Raw genomic sequence first — 17,506 nt, forward strand, 5'->3', positions numbered from 1 at the left:
ATTTGAGTTGTAAATCAGTAGTTAGAATTGAAGGAAGTACAGGAAGATGGTTTAATGTTCAATCTGGTGTCAGACAAGGATGTACATTAGACCCTCTGTTATTCATTATCTATATGGATCACATTATGAAGGAAAGTGGTATTAAACATGAATCAAAATTGGAGATGTTAATGTCAGCTCTTTGCTTTATGCGGACAATGTTATACTTCTAAATAAATCCGCTACAAGTTTGCAAGATTCCCTGACTAAATTGAATAACTGTTGTAATAGATATGGTATGAAGGTCAGCAATAAAAAGACAAAGACAATGAAAATAGGTAGAATCGTTGAAAATGTCAACTGCGTTGTGAACGGAGAACCTGTTGAACAAGTAAAACATTTCAGCTACTTAGGCACGATCTTTAGTGAAGATGGTAAATTAAATATGGAAATAGACAACAGAATCAACAAAGCTGGTATGGTAGGAAGTCAATTGAATAAATTCATATGGAATAAGAGAGAAATTAGTCGAAACACTAAATTAGCCTGTATACAAGACAGTGTTCAAACCAGTTTTAACTTATGGATCTGAGATCTGGGTCAGAAGTAAAACAATTGACCAAAGACTAGAGACTGCAGATATGAGAATCTTGAGAAAAATTAGGGGTTTTAACAGATGGCATCAATGGCAATATCATATTAAAAACGAGAATATTAGGAAAGAACCTGACATTGTAAGCATCCAGGAATATGTTAGCAGAGCTAATCTCAAGTGGTATGGTCATTCAAATAGAATGTGCAAGGAAAAATTAGCAAAACAAGTGTTCTCTGCCAGGTTGGCAGGAAAACGACCCAGAGGAAGACAAGATATAGGTGGATTGATACGGTACAAAGTGCCTTAGATGATAGAAATATAAGATCTGATAATGTTGGAGCCTTGACAAGTAACAGGCTGATTTGGAGGAAAATTGTAGATAGGAAGTTAGTAATGATGTAAATTTTTCATGTAGTACTATCATATCCTATATACCCCTTGAGGGTACATGTCAGGAATTTGATGATGACAATAATAAAGAAAATCCATGATTAAGTAATGCATATCTGTAGTTTTTAACAACCTAAAAGCATTTGGTAAATGTGATTTTAAAAAAAATTAGAAAATTAAAAGAGTTATCATCATCATCATAACACTAATTATGGGTATAGACCATATTGGTCTGTTCCTGTCTCATTATCCATCTAATATCCTTTTTTGAGTTCTACCCTAGTTTCTCTTTCCAGTTGGCTTATATTTTAGTATTTGTTTGGGATGTGAGGTGTTAAAAGATTTAGATAATTGATAACGTTTGGAGGTTTATCAAATGTTTACATTATAAAGTTAATGCTCACTGTAGCAGACCCATCGCAACCACAGTAATAGTTTTATAATAGATAGTTTGCTATACTAAATGTTCTTTAGAAATGCATTATGTCCATGGGGCTTTGATTGAGACTTTATCGATAGTATGTTATTGTTTGCTATAGCTGAACGTAGGCCATATATGCTTCTAGAAGAATAATGGGATTTCTAGAAAATTAATGTGGATTAAATTTGTAAAAAAACAGTTTTCTACATGATAAAAATAGAAATTTAAGTGATTATATTTTTCAGAATTGAGGGAAAAGGTTTGTACTAGTAAAAGCATTTATAATTTAGATAATGAGTTGTGGAGCTTAAAATGTTTGCAATTTTGTTTTCTGCTGGAACAGGCAGATTTTTTCCACATACTGTTCTTGATATAGTAACATGTAATTGACTGTCTAAAGCATGGGTGTCAAGTCTTTTGGCTTTGGCTTGCCTGGGAAACATTGCCTGAAGAAGAATTGTCTTGTTGTTATTGTCTTGTCCTTTGAAGAGTCTTAGATGTTTCCATGTGCTCCTTGAACTGCTTTGGCTATGTCGATGATTTTGTTTGTATAGAGCTGTTGTTCAGGATTAGGATCTATTTCTTGCAAGGCTGCTATAATTGCTGGACAGGTAAAGTTAGTGGGTGTCAGTTCAGTATTAGGGCAGCTCTTGCAGATATGCTCTCATATCATCTATTGATCTTCATTCCTCTATAATGTCCTGTTTGTAGTCTTGCTATCGTGATGGAGGTCTTTCTATCAGCATTGATTTCGGGAATTTGATGTTGTATCACTGATTTCAGTGGAATTAGTTTAGCTTTTGCTAGGCGTTAGCATCAGCAAGCGCCATCGTGAGTTTCTTGGTTGAGTTCTCTAGCCCCTTTTGCTAATTTATCAGCTGCTTCATTATAATCAGTGCTTACATGAGTAGCAATCCATTGTAAAATGCAACATTTTCCTAAACACTTTAGTTGATTTAAGAGTTTATGGGTGTCTTGTGTGAGCTTGATATTGCCATTTTTGATTGCCTCCATAGCTGATCTTGAGTCACTGTAAATTATAATTCCCTCAGATTGTTGAGATGATGATAATTTTAAGTAGGCTTCGAGTACTTTATTTATTGTGTAAAGTTCGCTGGTAAAATCGGAAGCAATTCTCCCAGTGTAAAAACTGGGGTAAAAAAATTAATAATTAAATAAGCATTTATTTTTATAGCATTAGTGATGTTGTAATTATAACAATGTCATGAGCAAAAAACTATTTGATAAATTTTTGTACTTCCTATACCACAGCTGGTATAGGAAGTACAAAATTATTAAATTTTGTACTTCCTATACCAGCTGTGGTATATAAATTATTTTATGAAATAGCACAAGAAGCCCAAGTTTAATAATTAAAAAAGAATACCTATATATCTGTCTAATGAAAAATGTCATTAATAGAAACACAGGTCACACAAGCACATGTAATGTCTGATACATGCAGATTTCAATTTAACTGACTGTGTGTGTGTGTGTGTGGTGGGCACAGGAGGAGAAGTTATTATTGCACTGTACCCTTCCCTACACAGTGTTCTGTTATCACCCACGCAGTCCACGCTCGAGCACCACGCAACAGAATCTGAAAAATATTGCTAAAAATCACATAATAATGTTAAAAGTTTAAGGTCTTATGGGGACCACATGTAGGCTGTGGGTTGGACACCCCTGGTCTAAATCATTTTATTCTAAGATCCATTCTTACAGTTTTGAAATGTCACCTTATATGGATTACTTAGAGGTGCAATCAAATAACTGGAGAAAATCTGCATAGCCTGTAAGGAATGCTGAGAATGTGCTGGACAGGGCTTCTGATCCAGTGTGTTCAATTATTAAGTAATTTATATGAATAAATGAATGAAGTTGAGCCAGCAATTTGCAACTTCAATGATCAAATTGTATTCTATACTGGCTTGAACTGTAAGCAAAAATGATGGTGCACCCTGATGAAATTCCATGCTGACTAGGGCATTGCCCAAATAGACAAGTCCCCCCCCCCACACACACACTGTTTTCATCTGAAAACCAGAGTGAACATTCAAAAGTAAGCTGTTGGAACAATCCTTAGCTAAGATGAAGAGACTAAAATGAATGAGATACTTCTGAATAATATTACATTTTGACAATAGTGATCAGGGTAAGAAAGGAGTAGGTATAGATTAACACTAACTTCTTGAATGGTAGGGAAATTCAACTAGAATGATACAGATTTCAAAATGAAAAATTGGATAGTGTGACTTTTTTTGCCTGTAATCTCAAAGATGGTTGCTGTGGAAGTAGAGGAGTATTTTGAGTTTAAATGACATGAAGAAAAAGAGGATGAGCTGATATAATGAACAAGCCGAAGTTGGTTGTTGGAGAGCTAAACATCAGGGTATAAAATAAATACAGATCAATAAAAATATTTTGAGAAAATGTGGATAACAGCGAAATAGGTGTTATTAGATCACAAGAAGTCATGGAAATATAACAAAGATCTGTATTTGATTTCAATGGATTTTGAAAAACAAATGGTAAGGTGCCAAGAGAAAAACTGCTCAAAATATTATTATAGTATATATATATATACAGGGTGTTCGGGATAAATTTGACAGTTTCGTAAGGAAAAAGAAAATCTTCTTTGTATCTATTAAATTTAATGAATTGACAAAAAAACATTACAGGCAGAGTTAATTACAATACTATCAACAAGATTTACTCAAAATAACCACCATTAGCATCGATCACAGCTTCAATTCTGCTTCGGAACCTCGAACAAGCTGATGCTACAGTCTCCCTGGGAAGGGCCGCAAAAACTGTTTTAATTTTATCCATTAACTGGGCTTTTGTATTACTGGAAGTGCGATTGGTGTCTTTTTCAACTGCGCCCCATACAAAATAATCCATGGGGTTAAGGTCTGGGGAGTTTGGAGGCCAAACATTTGGACTGGTGAAGTCGTAGAAATTTTCAGACAACCATTTTTGACTTTTCCCAGAGGTGTGGCAAGGGGCCGAATCCTGCTGCCATACATACGGCCTACCATTGGCTACCCTTGTTATCCAGGGCTTGACTACAGTTAGCAACTCCACGAACAAAGCCCGAATTCCAATGCCAGGGTTCTTCAACACCTGTTCCTGCAGATTTGCGAGGAATTCTGCTGTACGAACGCAATCAGATCGTCTGCTAGGGATCTTTCTTCTTGCTACATCCTCGTAGTCACCATTGCAAGTCTCTAGTTCATGCCTGATTGTTTTTACTGTATTCAGGGAGCATTGGGCAGCAGTCGTAATATCCTTATTTTGATGGCGGGCACGAATCATCATGATACAAGTTATTCTCTTCCATGATTCAGGTGGGTTCCAGCTATCCATCCTTTCTGACATCTTGTATATGAATGAAGAAGGGTCCAAACTTTTAAATGAAGAGAAGTGTGTGTTAATACATGTAACTTACGGAAAAATATAATTAATTATAAATATGTCAAATTTATCCCGAACACCCTGTATATATATATATATGTGTGTGTGTGTGTGTGTGTACAACTGCAAGCCTTTTACTGCTCATGTCCACTGACCCTTATTTGCTTCTTCATCTTCTTCTCTCCAAATATCATTGTTTTTGTTTTATATATATATATATATATATATATATATATATATATACACACACACCACTGTTCAACATGTGTTCCTCATCTTCCTTTGTTCCATCTACCTCCATTCCTTTGGAACATCCTTTCCTATGCCTTTTTCCCAATAGGCACAACTGCCACCTTTTCAAGAAACTTGTCAATAGACTACTTCTTTCTTCTTAAGCATCCCCCCCCTGCAGTACTGTTGTGTTATAGATCATATGACCTCCCATGTGTAGTATCATTATATATATATATATGTATATATATAAAACAAAAACAAGTTATGCTATTATCATCAATGCCCATTGATGTCTGATGCAGACAGTTCAGTATTTTCTACATTTATCTTCTGTTCACTGCCAGGTTGTTCAACACTTGCAAGCAAACTCTTCCGACATCACTCTTTACGTGATGTACCCACTCTCTTCTTTTTATGCTCTCCATTCTGCTAAACATCAGGGTTTTGATCTTCCTGCTGTCATTCATCCTATATGTGCATAGTAAAAAAAGTAAGTTTCCTTCTACTTACTTTCTGCATTATGTTCTCTTTTTAGTTTTTTACTTTTCTGTAGAATTCTTTATTCATTAACTTTCATATTCATCCAATTAATAGAACCTTTCTATAGCATGTTCTTTTGAATGCCAATATTCACCTTATATAATCTTGGACCATTATCCATGTCTCGCATCCATAGGGAGCACTTATGAATATGCATATTTCCAATGCTCTTAGCTTCGTGTCCAGGCATACTGCTTTACTTTATCATATCTTATCTCCCTTTTTTGCAGTCTAAATCATGTGTTATTGCTCCCTAAGTTTATGTGCAACTGCAAGCCTTTTATTGCTCATGTCCACTGACCCGTATTTGCTTCTTCATCATCTTCTCTCCAAATATCATTGTTTTTGTTTTTTCAGTGTTCATTATCAACCCCATATATATTTTTTCCCTTAACTTTAGCACTGTTCTTTCTGGTTCTTTAATAATGATTGTCATCTGTTAATGTGTACTGAAATTCTCTTTATATTTTTCTTTATAACATCCATTGTTCTTTTCAAAAGCATGATAAGGATGTTTGAGGATTTTGGGTCTCCTTGTCACATGTCAAGTTGTCCAGAATAATCAGTTTCTTATAGTAGCCCCTGCATTATCATTGATATTCTGCAATAGATATACCAAGTTCTGTCCACTCTGTATGAATCATTAGGACAAATTTTCTATAAATTTTCACCCATTTTGCTTTTTGTAAATGGATATTAGAATGAATCTTGTCAATTCTTTCAGTGCTTTCGCTTCATCCCATTAAATGCTACACAACTTATGTAGTTTATCAATCATCTCACTGCCATACTTCAGTAACTGTCTGGTAATCTCATTGTTCCCTGGAATGATGAGATTACTGATTTTAGACCCATTTTGCTATTATCTCTCTCTTCTTCATATTCATTCCAATTTATTTCACTGTGGCTGTCATCTTTGAGTCTTCATAGCTCAGTCAGTTTTGATTATTCCCTTTGATTGGAAAGACCTGGGCTCAAATCCCCTCTGATGCAAAGAACCTGTGTCAGGACTTTTTAGCTGAAAGTGAGTTAATTAGTCTCATACTGAGGTGGCACAGTTTTTCATCCTGCAAACTGGTCAGAAGAACACACACACACAATCAACAGCAATAATATGCTCTGCATTTAGGATTAACCACCTTATCAATGCATTACTTAGGTTTCAAGGAAACTAAATTACTTGGCAGTGACAGACCATTAAGTCTAACATGGAAGTGAAAATAGAATTTAGAGGTGTTAAATGTTTCATGAGTGATTTCTGTTTTTGTGTGTCTATCCCTTTCAGTTGCAAAATCTGTTAATGTTTATCTTAATGGAAATGGAGTCTATAAAAATAATTTCATTACATAATTTATGACCCTCCCCCCATCTTAAGCACTCTACATTTATGTAAATGATGCTGAATTCTTAGTTTATATGTGATTTTCATTACTGGTGCATGTGAGATCTGCTTATTAGAGGCATTATACTGCGTAATAGATGCCTTGTTTAGAGAATAGTAGGTACTTAAAAAATATTCAGTTATATTTAATCCTCATTTTTTTTTTTTAATTGGTATTTGAATTAATCGTGTCTGCATAGTGCAGGTGGAAGAATGATGGGACATACACCCTTTAGCTGGAAACATTCAGGTTTGATTCTCATCATGGTGCAAAGAATCTTTATATGGACAAATGAGCTTTTCAGTTGCAAGTGAATGAACTGCTCTCATATGAAGTGAGCAGGGTCCCTCAAAAACAGGTATACTGGCCAGAGGAAAACCACACAGTTAATAGGTAAAAATAACATTTAAGATGGTGGATTGTGTAGTGTTATGTGAAATAAACTCTCTATGATAAGTCATGGGACTCTTTGAATGTGTCACATAATAACGATTGCTTGTTATTTGATGATTTTTCATGCTGCATAGCAATTAAATATTTATTGCTCTGAATAACTCATTTATTACTTTTATGATGTTCCTTTTTTTTTTAACTTTGCAGGAATCATCAGTTTTTGTAGTACACGTTATCGGTACCTTTGTAGCTTTTGGTTTTGGCAGTGCGTATGTATGGTTACAAACTGTGATGTCATATTATGTTTATCCTCTCCTAAACACAAACCTAGTTACCAGGATAAGGCTGTTTTTATCCATTGTCATAACCGTGATGTTTATTACCTGTATCCTTTTTCTTTTTTTCGTTGTGTCATTTATGTTTTGTACTTATATTAATTATAGTTCTACTTTTAATTGCACTTCAAGGCACTTGGATATTTAATAGATTACATGTAGCATTTACAGTTAATGCTTTTTTTTATGTATTTGTTTTTGTTAAGGAGGAAAGATATTTCTTTATTAACTTTGAACTGAAATCAGTAAAAATAATTATTGGTGAAGTGAAAAACAGCCATTATTAAGCTATAAATATAGTCTTACAGTCATGGTTTCATAGAAAGTACACATCCTAAATTAATTACATGGTTGAAAAATATCGAAATAAATCATAGTGCTATCCTAAACCTGTGTTTAATGAGTCAATGAACATATCACAACAGCAATACTAATTTAAACAAAAGACTAAATATTAGAAGCAGGTTGTAATGCTAGAACAAGTCATGATCTTGGTAGAATGAATAGATAGCAATTCTATATTATTTTCGACCATCAATTGAATGCAAGAAATGAACATAAATTGGGTTATATATTGGCCAAAGAATTTTAATAATAGAAATAAAGTAAAAAAAACACCGACAAGTTTTGCCAACTTAGCTGTTTGGCTTCATCGGGACTTATAAAAGTGATGCAAAACAACTTAAACTGTTTATGAAGGAATAAACCAAATTCAAATATATTTTTCTACAAATTCAGAAGAACGCATATGTCAAACACATAGAGCATGTATGATATCACCTGTTGTTATGCAGGAATGTTCTGTAATTAGCAACAAAATTAAACTCTGGCATACTTAGTGATCTTATGAGGGTCTTCCAAATATCAGCTGGAATTAATCCTTGATTTCTGTTGAGGCTGTGTTTAGAACGGATGACCACTATAACTTCTTTGATGTTTCGGGAGTGGAAGTCTTCCTCTAGATGGGGCATGAACAGGTGGCATCAATGGCAATATCATATTAAAATGAGGATATTAGGATACATTAGCAGAGCTAATCTCAGGTGGTATGGTCACTTAAACATAATGGGAGAGGAAAGATTAGCAAAACAAGTGTTCTCTGCCAGGTTGGTAGGAAAAAGATCCAGAGGAAGACCAAGATATAGGTGGATTGATATGGTAAAAAGTGCCTTAGAAGATAGAAATATAAGATCTGACAACGTTGGAGTCTTGACAGGTAACAGACTGATTTGGAGGAAAATTGTAGATAGGAAGTTAGTAATGATGTAAATTTTTCATGTAGTACTATGATATGCTGTACACCCCTTGAGGGGTGTACAGGTAAATGTTAGGAATTTGATGATGATTTTTTTATTTTATCATGTCTTTTATTTGCAGATATTGAATAACCCCAAATGGCAACAATTGAAGAAAAAGTTAAATGTGTGTTTTGATTTATGGGAATTAAATCAATAACAGCTATGAGAAGAAAGTTCACTACTTATAAATAAAAAAAAAAATACACTCCATAAAAAGTTAGTAGGTAGGTGAATGAAAAATTTTAAAGAAACTGGATCGGTTAATGAAAAATTGTGATCTGGGAGACCAGTTAATGGAGAAAGTGATCTTGCCATGTTGCAGAATTTCTTCATCTTCAAATTGCAGAGATTAAATCTTTCAAACACCATCTTCCAGCAAGATGGAGCACCCTATTATTATGCATTGAGTGTGTGACAATTTTTGAATAATGCCTTCCCAATTAAATGGATCATTAGGGATAGATTAATTGCTTGGTTACCACATTCATTTGATCTAACCCTCATTAGATATTATTTTTATTTTGTTTTGTGGAGCTATGCCAAAACACTTGTCTACTCATCGAAACCTCATTCTTTGGATGATCTCAAGGTCAGAATAACAAATGCAATTCAAACAATATTAGTGCATCAATTATGCAGTGTATTCACAGAGTTTGAGAATCAGCTTGAGAGATGATATAGCAGTGATGGCAGCCATATTGAATTGTGATAATTAAAAACTGTATTACAAATAAAACTTCTTGAACTTTCATATAATTTTTACTAAATGGTTCCATTATTTGTATATCTTTGGTTATTAAAATTCAAAACTCCTGCAGGATTTTATGGCAACGCTGTGTGTGTGTGTGTGCGGTAGTTTTATGATTCACTCCTTGCACTTCCCAACATGGCAGTGCTCCATATTTACAAAGTTACAATTGTACATGCCATAGTTTAAAGAGAATAACATCAGGACATGGCTATGGAATGAACTGTATGTGGAATTAGGGCATGGCTAAGACAGTCCTTGTCATTAGTAGAACTTACTAGTACTTCAGAGCATTGGAGTCCAGTACCCAGAAATCACATAGTCTTTTGCATTACATTGAAACAGTTATGACAAATGTAGGATTACACATTGTTCATTTTTTGTCGATAAAGACATTTTTATTATATCTACATGCATCAGTTATTTTCGTAATACTTTTTTTGGATGGTTGTCTCAATTTCCTTATTCTCATTTTCCTCTCATGTATTTAGGCTAAATGGCTTGTCGTGACCAAGTAACTTGACTTCATAGATGCCTCATTAATGCCATGATAGGATAATTAATCCAATCTGCATGGTCTGTATATTTTTCAGTTATATGTATTCTCTTACTGGTTTGTCTATCTGTCTCACAAGATGGAAAATCCTGAGATTCTAGGATGGAGAACAACCTTTCCATCTCCATTAGCCTAACTTCACCCTTCATTTGAAAAACCCCTTATACAGGTACCTCATATCAGGTGAGATTCAAATCTTGGTCTTTCTACCCAGAGGGTGTCATCTGTACTTACTGAGCTGCAGAAACACTTTGAATTGTTTTATCTGATTTTGCTATTATTTTGTATTAAAAATGATTGATTTAAACCATATTTGAGAATACTTGGTAGAAGCTTCATTAAATACTGTCCAGCCTGAGCAGAACTATTATTTTATATTGATAATTTTGCCACTATGAATGGTTTGATTTTAAGAACTAAATTGAGATGACTTAAATTTTATTGGAATCTTTATTAGAGTAAAGATTCTAAATATCATTTCAATAAAATGCATTCATCTAGAGAGTGTTAATACACATGGATGGATGGATATATAGGCAGATAAAGAAAATTTAATGTGTTCAAGATTTTATGAAATGCCTAGAAAAGAATTAAATCCAAATAAGTTAACTAATCAAAAAATAGTAAAATATTTAAACTGTTTGATTTATAGTGAAACTAGCTGTGCATGATTTCTCTTTCATCACAAAAATAAAATTAAAAAATAAATGGTTAACTTCAGAAGGTAATAACCAGCATTTATGTGTTACTCCTGCATTATGCTGAAGATAAACCATTGAGCTAAGATCCAAATCAGATGATCTGAAAGCTTGAATTTTGTTTGGTAGGAGACTGAATATCATTTCATCTAAAAAAGAAAATGTATATTTAAGATTCATTATGAGATAGCAATACATTAATCAAATACACTCTTCTTATCAGCTCTGGATCTTTGGTTAGTATAAGGAAAGCTCAGTTTATGATTATTTACTTAACCTTTCATAGCAATATCTGTTGGAGTTCTTGCATTTCATCAATTTCATGGAAAAAACAACATGAAGTGGCATCCTGAAGATGGAGTAAGTACTAATTATTCCATTTTACTTCAGAAACTTTTTTTTTGTCATATTGCATTAGTCAAATTTTACATGATTTAATTAATGACTAAGGATTGTCAGTCTTAGTCCTGCATTCCTATATACATAAGTATGCGAGTTTTTTTTTAATGGCACTTCTGACATAGTAATAATTATTAGAAACACAAGAATTGATAATTTATTATTGCAAATATTTCAGCCTGAAACTAATGTTTTAAGGGGTGCTTAAGGGTCAAAGCTGTATAACTGAGAGGAGACCTCCACATAGCCTTTAAAGGAATGCGGAGAACCGACCAGGGCTTCTGACCTAATGTCCAATCCTCACCTTCTCGTGGTGCACCCTGTTGGGTATCTACTTGGATACTGAACGGACGAGGATGGGCTGGCAATTTGGGATTTAGCCGACCAAATTGTATTCTTATTGGTTAAACCAAAATATAGAATGATGGTACAACATGACAAAATTTCATGCCGGCTGGGGCGTCGCCCGGTTAAACAAGGCCCCCTTTGTTTTCGCCAGGGAACCAGGGCGAACAGCGAAAAGTCAGCTACTGGAACAAATCTGAAAATAAACCCCAACTCAACATCACCAGAGTTAAAGATCGGTACTATCAACATAAGAAGCCTGAATGGCAAAGAAATGGAGCTAGCTGAGGAATTAGATAAGTACCAGATCGACATAATAGGGGTGACTGAAACAAAAAAGACCAAAACTAGTGAGATCTTTCTGAGCAATAAATACAAAATGTTATATTCAGGCAATGACAATCAAGGAAAAGAAGGAGTAGCCATAGTATTCAACACAAAATACGAGGCTAATCTTCTTGAATGGCAGTCAGTCTCAAGTAGAGTGTTGTGGCAAATATGAGAATGGGGAACTGGACAATGAGACTTATTTGTGCCTATGGTCCCACAGAAGGTTGTACTAAGGTAGAAGTAGAGGAATTTTTTGAGGCTTTAGAAAAAGCAACTGACACAATGAAAAATGAAAAGTTGGTCCTCGTTGGGGATCTAAATAGCAGAGTAGGAAATGATTGTGAGACATACAAAAATATTTTGGGAAAATTTGGAGAAAAGAGCAAAGCTAATAATAATGGCAAATATCTGTTGGATTTCTGCTCAGGACATGGACTGGTTATTACTAACACCATGTTCCAACATAAAAATGTGCACAAATTCACATGGAGAGAAGAGGCTAGGAATAAGAAAAGTCTCATTGACTATATTATTGTTGATAGTGATGTTTTCTCCCTGGTGCAGGACACCAGAGTATACAGAGGATTTGAAATTGGAAGTGATCACTATTTAGTCTTGAGCAGGATAAAATTGAATTTCATATTGAAAAGAATAACATGTAAGAAAGTTTTAAAGCGAATAAAAGTTGAGCAGCTCTCAGATGTGAACTGTAGGCTGAAATACACAAAGATTATTGAAAAGAAAATGAAAGAGTTTGAGAACAGGAATCAAACCTTGGAGATTCAGTGGCAAACTCTGAAGAAAACATTGATTGATTCTGCCAGAGAGGCATGTGGTGAGGTTGTGTGCAAGGATAAAAAAATCAGAACTCCCTGGTGGACACAGGAAGTTAAAGAGGCAGTGAAGGAAAAGAAGAAAGCATATCAAAAGTTCATGGCAAATAAGTCAGCTTTTACTCTTACAGAATACAGAGACAAATGTAAGAAAGCTAAACAGTGTGTAAAACTAGCTAAACAAAAGTCATGGGAGGACTTTGGCAAGAATATAGAAAATAAATATCAAGAAGGTGGCAAAATATTCTGGAGGTTGTTGAAGAAGCTTAAGAATGGAGGAAAGAGTGCTGTAAAAGGAATTAGAGATGATACAGGTGACATGAAAACGGGAGAAAAAGATATCCTTGAAGTATGGAGTAATTACTTTGAAAAACTGTTAAATGAAACAAGCAGTGATGACAGCACAGTGGTAAAAAACACTGACCAGGCATGCAGTCAGGAATACATATCCATACTTGAAGTAGAAAAAGCCATCAAAGGCTTGAAATGTGGTAAGGCAGCAGGAGTAGATGATATTCGACCAGAAATGCTGAAGTATGGTGGTATAAGAGTCTTACAGTGGCTGCACTGCATAGTTCAGAAAGCCTGGACAGAGGGACGAATTCCCGATGATTGGAGTAGAGCTCTCATAGTACCCATATATAAAAAGGGAAATAAAACTGCATGTGAGAATTACAGAGGTATTTCCCTACTGATTGTTCCTGGCAAGATCTATGCAAGTATACTTGAGAAATGGTTGAGAAGAATTGTGGAAGAAAAGCTTGGTGAAGAACAATCTGGATTCAGGCCAAATAGAGGCTGTCAGGATCAGATCTTCACTTTACGACAAATAGTCGAGAAAGCATGGGAATATAACAAAGATCTGTATTTAAGTTTTGTCGATCTGGAAAAGGCATATGACAAGGTGCCAAGAGAGAAGCTATTCAATACGCTTCAGTTATATGGTGTCAATGGGGCATTATATCAAGCAATACTTAGTCTTTATTTGAGTTGTAAGTCAGCAGTTAGAATTGAAGGAAGTACAGGAAGATGGTTTAATGATAAATCTGGTGTGAGACAAGGATGTACATTATCCTCTCTGTTATTCATTATCTATATGGATCACAGTATGAAGGAAAGTGGTATTAAACATGATATCGAAATTGGAGAATGTTAATGTCAGCTCTTTGCTTTATGCGGATGATGTTATACTTCTAAATAAATCTGCTACAAGTCTGCAAGATTCTCTGACTAAATTGAATAGCTGTTGTAATAGATATGGTATGAAGGTCAGCAATAAAAAGACAAAGACAATGAAAATAGGCAGAATCATTGAAAATGTCAGCTGTGGTGTGAATGGAGAACCTGTGGAACAAGTAAAACATTTCAGCTATTTAGGCACGATTTTTACTGAAGATGGTAAATTAAATATAGAAATAGACAACAGAATCAGCAAAGCTGGTATGGTGGGAAGTCAATTGAATAAATTCATATGGAATAAGAGAGAAATCAGTCGGAACACTAAATTAGCTGTGTACAAGACAGTATTCAAACCAGTTTTAACTTATGGATCTGAGAGCTGGGTCAGAAGTAAAATACTTGACCAAAGACTAGAGGCCACAGATATGAGAATCCTGAGAAAGATTATAGGCATGAACAGATGGCATCAATGGCAATATCATATTAAAAACGAGGATATTAAGAAAGAACTTGACATTGTCAGCATCCAGGAATGCGTTAGCAGAGCTAATCTCAGGTGGTATGGTCACTTAAAGAAAATGGGCGAGGAAAGATTAGCAAAACAAGTGTTCTCTGCCAGGTTGGCAGCAAAACGACCCAGAGGAAGACCAAGATATAGGTGGATTGGTACGGTACAAAATGCTTTAGACGATAGAAATATAAGATCTGATAATGTTGGAGTCTTGACAAGTAACAGACTGATTTGGAGGAAAATTGTAGATTGGAAATTAATAATGATGTAATTTTTTTCATGTAGTACTATCATATCCTGTACACCCCTTGAGGGTATATGGCAGGAATTTAATGATGATGAACTAATGTTTTATCATCAGTGCACAAGCACATTCCAAAGTGAGGCACAAACAGTGGGATGTTATTCCTTTTTACAGATCTGAACCACATTCTGGAGTGCCACCATACACTGGATGATTACTGAATTAAATTAAATGAAAAATAGATAAAATAAATACAGTAAAATAATAATAAATTACATAAATTAAAATTGACATGGATATACTATTGACCATTAAAATTGACCATAGGGAGGGGATATACTATTGACCATTTATCAGGCCAAGATTTTCCCAAATCTTTTCAGTGGATAGTCATTCATTTAAGTTTGGATGGTGTAAAAACACTTAAACACTCTCTTTAAACAACCACTCAAACTTAAACTGATGTCAATGTAACAGGTGTGCATTTATTATACCAGAGAATATTGTGCATCCAGGAATGTGTTAGCAGAGCTAATCTCAGGTGGTATGGTCACTTAAACAGAATGGGAGAGGAAAGATTATCAAAACAAGTGTTCTCTGCCAGATTGGCAGGAAAAAGACCCAGAGGGATACCAAGATATAGGTGGATTGATACAGTAAAAAGTGCCTTAGAAGACAGAAATATAAGATGTGATAATGTTGGAGTCTTGACAAGTAACAGATTGATTTGAAGGAAAATTGTAGATAGGAAGTTAGTAATGATGCAAATTTTTCATGTGGTACTATCATATCCTGTACACCTCTTGAGGGTACATGTCAGGAATTTTATGATGAGGAGGAAGAGAATATTGTGGTCAATGTACACTTATTTCTTTACCATAAGAAATAACCAGGAAAAATGGGGAATTTGGTAATTCAGTTATGTCAGAGGGGAATATGGCTCAATGAGGTCAATGGTCTTTGCAAAAGGTACATTAACGAACATTTGTTCTCTAATATACTATTGGCAGGGACCCTTCTAGATACACTAATGACCTAACCCCCAGCCTTTTGGCTGGAGAGTGGATACACTAACCACTCGGCCAACCGGGCCAGCAAATAAAAGAAGGTAAGAAAGAGAAAATGGTTGTCAGAATAAAATCAGTGCTCAAAGAGCATTTTTGCATTCTTTTTGTAATATGAAAAAATGTTTAACCAAACATTTTTCTCTGCTAATAAGGCTTTAAAAACAAGGATTAGGAAATGTAATTCATTTATATCCAAATATTTTCATCATCATCAACTAATTCCTGATATATACCCTCAAGGTGTGTACAGGATATGATAGTACTACATGAAAAATTACATCATTACTAACTTTCTATCTACAATTTTCCTCCAAATCAGTCTACTACCTGTCAAGACTCCAACATTATCAGATCTTATATGTCTATCTTCTAAGGCACTTTTTACTGTATCAATCCACCTATATCTTGGTCTTCCTCTGGTTCTTTTTCTTGCCAACCTGGCAGAGAACACTTGTTTTGCTAATCTTTCCTCTCCCATTCTGTTTAAGTGACCATACCACTTGAGATTAGCTCTGCGAACATATTCCTGGATGCTTACAATGTCAGGTTCTTTACTAATATTCTCACTTTAATATGATATTGCCATTGATGCCATCTGTTAAAACCCCTAATTTTTCTCAAGATTCTCATATCTGCAGTCTCTAGTCTTTGATCAATTGTTTTACTTCTGACACAACTCTCAGATCCATAAGTTAAAATTGGCTTCAATACTCTCTTGTATACAGCTAATTTAGTTTTTTGACTAATTTCTCTCTTATTGGATATAAATTTATTCAGTTGACTTCCTACCATACTAGCTTTGTTGATCCTGTTGTCTATTTCCATATTTAATTTACCATCTTCACTAAAAATCGTGCCTAAGCAGCTAAAATGTTTTACTTGTTCTATAGGTTCTCCATTCACATGCAGTTGATATTTTCAATGACCTTCATACCATATCTATTACAACAGTTTTATTCACTTTAGTCAGGGAATCTTGGAGATTTGCAAGATTCCCTGTACTATATGTAAGTATTAAACTATACTTCTAAATAAATAGTGGATTTATTTAGAAGTATAGCATCATCTGCATAAAGCTAAGAGCTGACATTAACATCTTCAGTTTTGGTATCAAGTTTAATACCACTTTCCTTCATAATGTAATCCATAAAGATAATGAATAACAGAGAGGATAATGTACATGCTTGTCTCACACCAGATTTAACATTAAACCATCTTCCTGTACTTCTTTCAATTCTAACTGCTGACTTACAGCTCAAATAAAGACTAAGTATTGCTTGATGTAATGCCCCATTGACACCATATAACTGTAGCATTTTGAAGAGCTTCCCTCTTGGTACCTTATCATATGCCGTTTCCAGATCTACAAAACTTAAATAGAGATCTTTGTTATATTCCCATGATTTCTCAACTATCTGTCGTAAAGTGAAAATCTTATCCTGACAGCCTTTATTTGGTTCGAATCCAGCTTATTCTTCACCAAGCTTCACTTCCACAATCCTTTTGAACTGTTTCTCAAGTATACTTGCATATATCTTACCAGGAACACTCAGTAGAGAAATACCTCCGTAATTCTCACATTCAGTTTTATTTCCCTTTTTATATATGGGCA

At 34.6% G+C, this 17,506-nt stretch overlaps 1 protein-coding gene across 5 annotated transcripts in view; it reads left to right on the forward strand.

The window, feature by feature from the left end:
• The window catches only part of LOC150092836 (DNA damage-regulated autophagy modulator protein 2-like), a 151,947-nt gene that overhangs the window by 101,820 nt on the left and 32,621 nt on the right, over window positions 1-17,506 (forward strand). For all 5 annotated transcript variants that reach the window (XM_090414539.1, XM_090414538.1, XM_090414542.1 and 2 more), the window contains 2 exons: window positions 7,559-7,736; window positions 11,273-11,346. In XM_090414539.1, the coding sequence (XP_090270665.1) occupies window positions 7,559-7,736; window positions 11,273-11,346 (252 nt within the window). The remainder of the gene's footprint in view (window positions 1-7,558; window positions 7,737-11,272; window positions 11,347-17,506) is intronic.

Source organism: Typopeltis vanoorti, chromosome 25, assembly GCF_054136105.1.
Source record: "Typopeltis vanoorti isolate ZY-2024b chromosome 25, IOZ_Tvanoo_1.0, whole genome shotgun sequence".
In the NCBI taxonomy this organism is placed as follows: domain Eukaryota; kingdom Metazoa; phylum Arthropoda; class Arachnida; order Uropygi; family Thelyphonidae; genus Typopeltis; species Typopeltis vanoorti.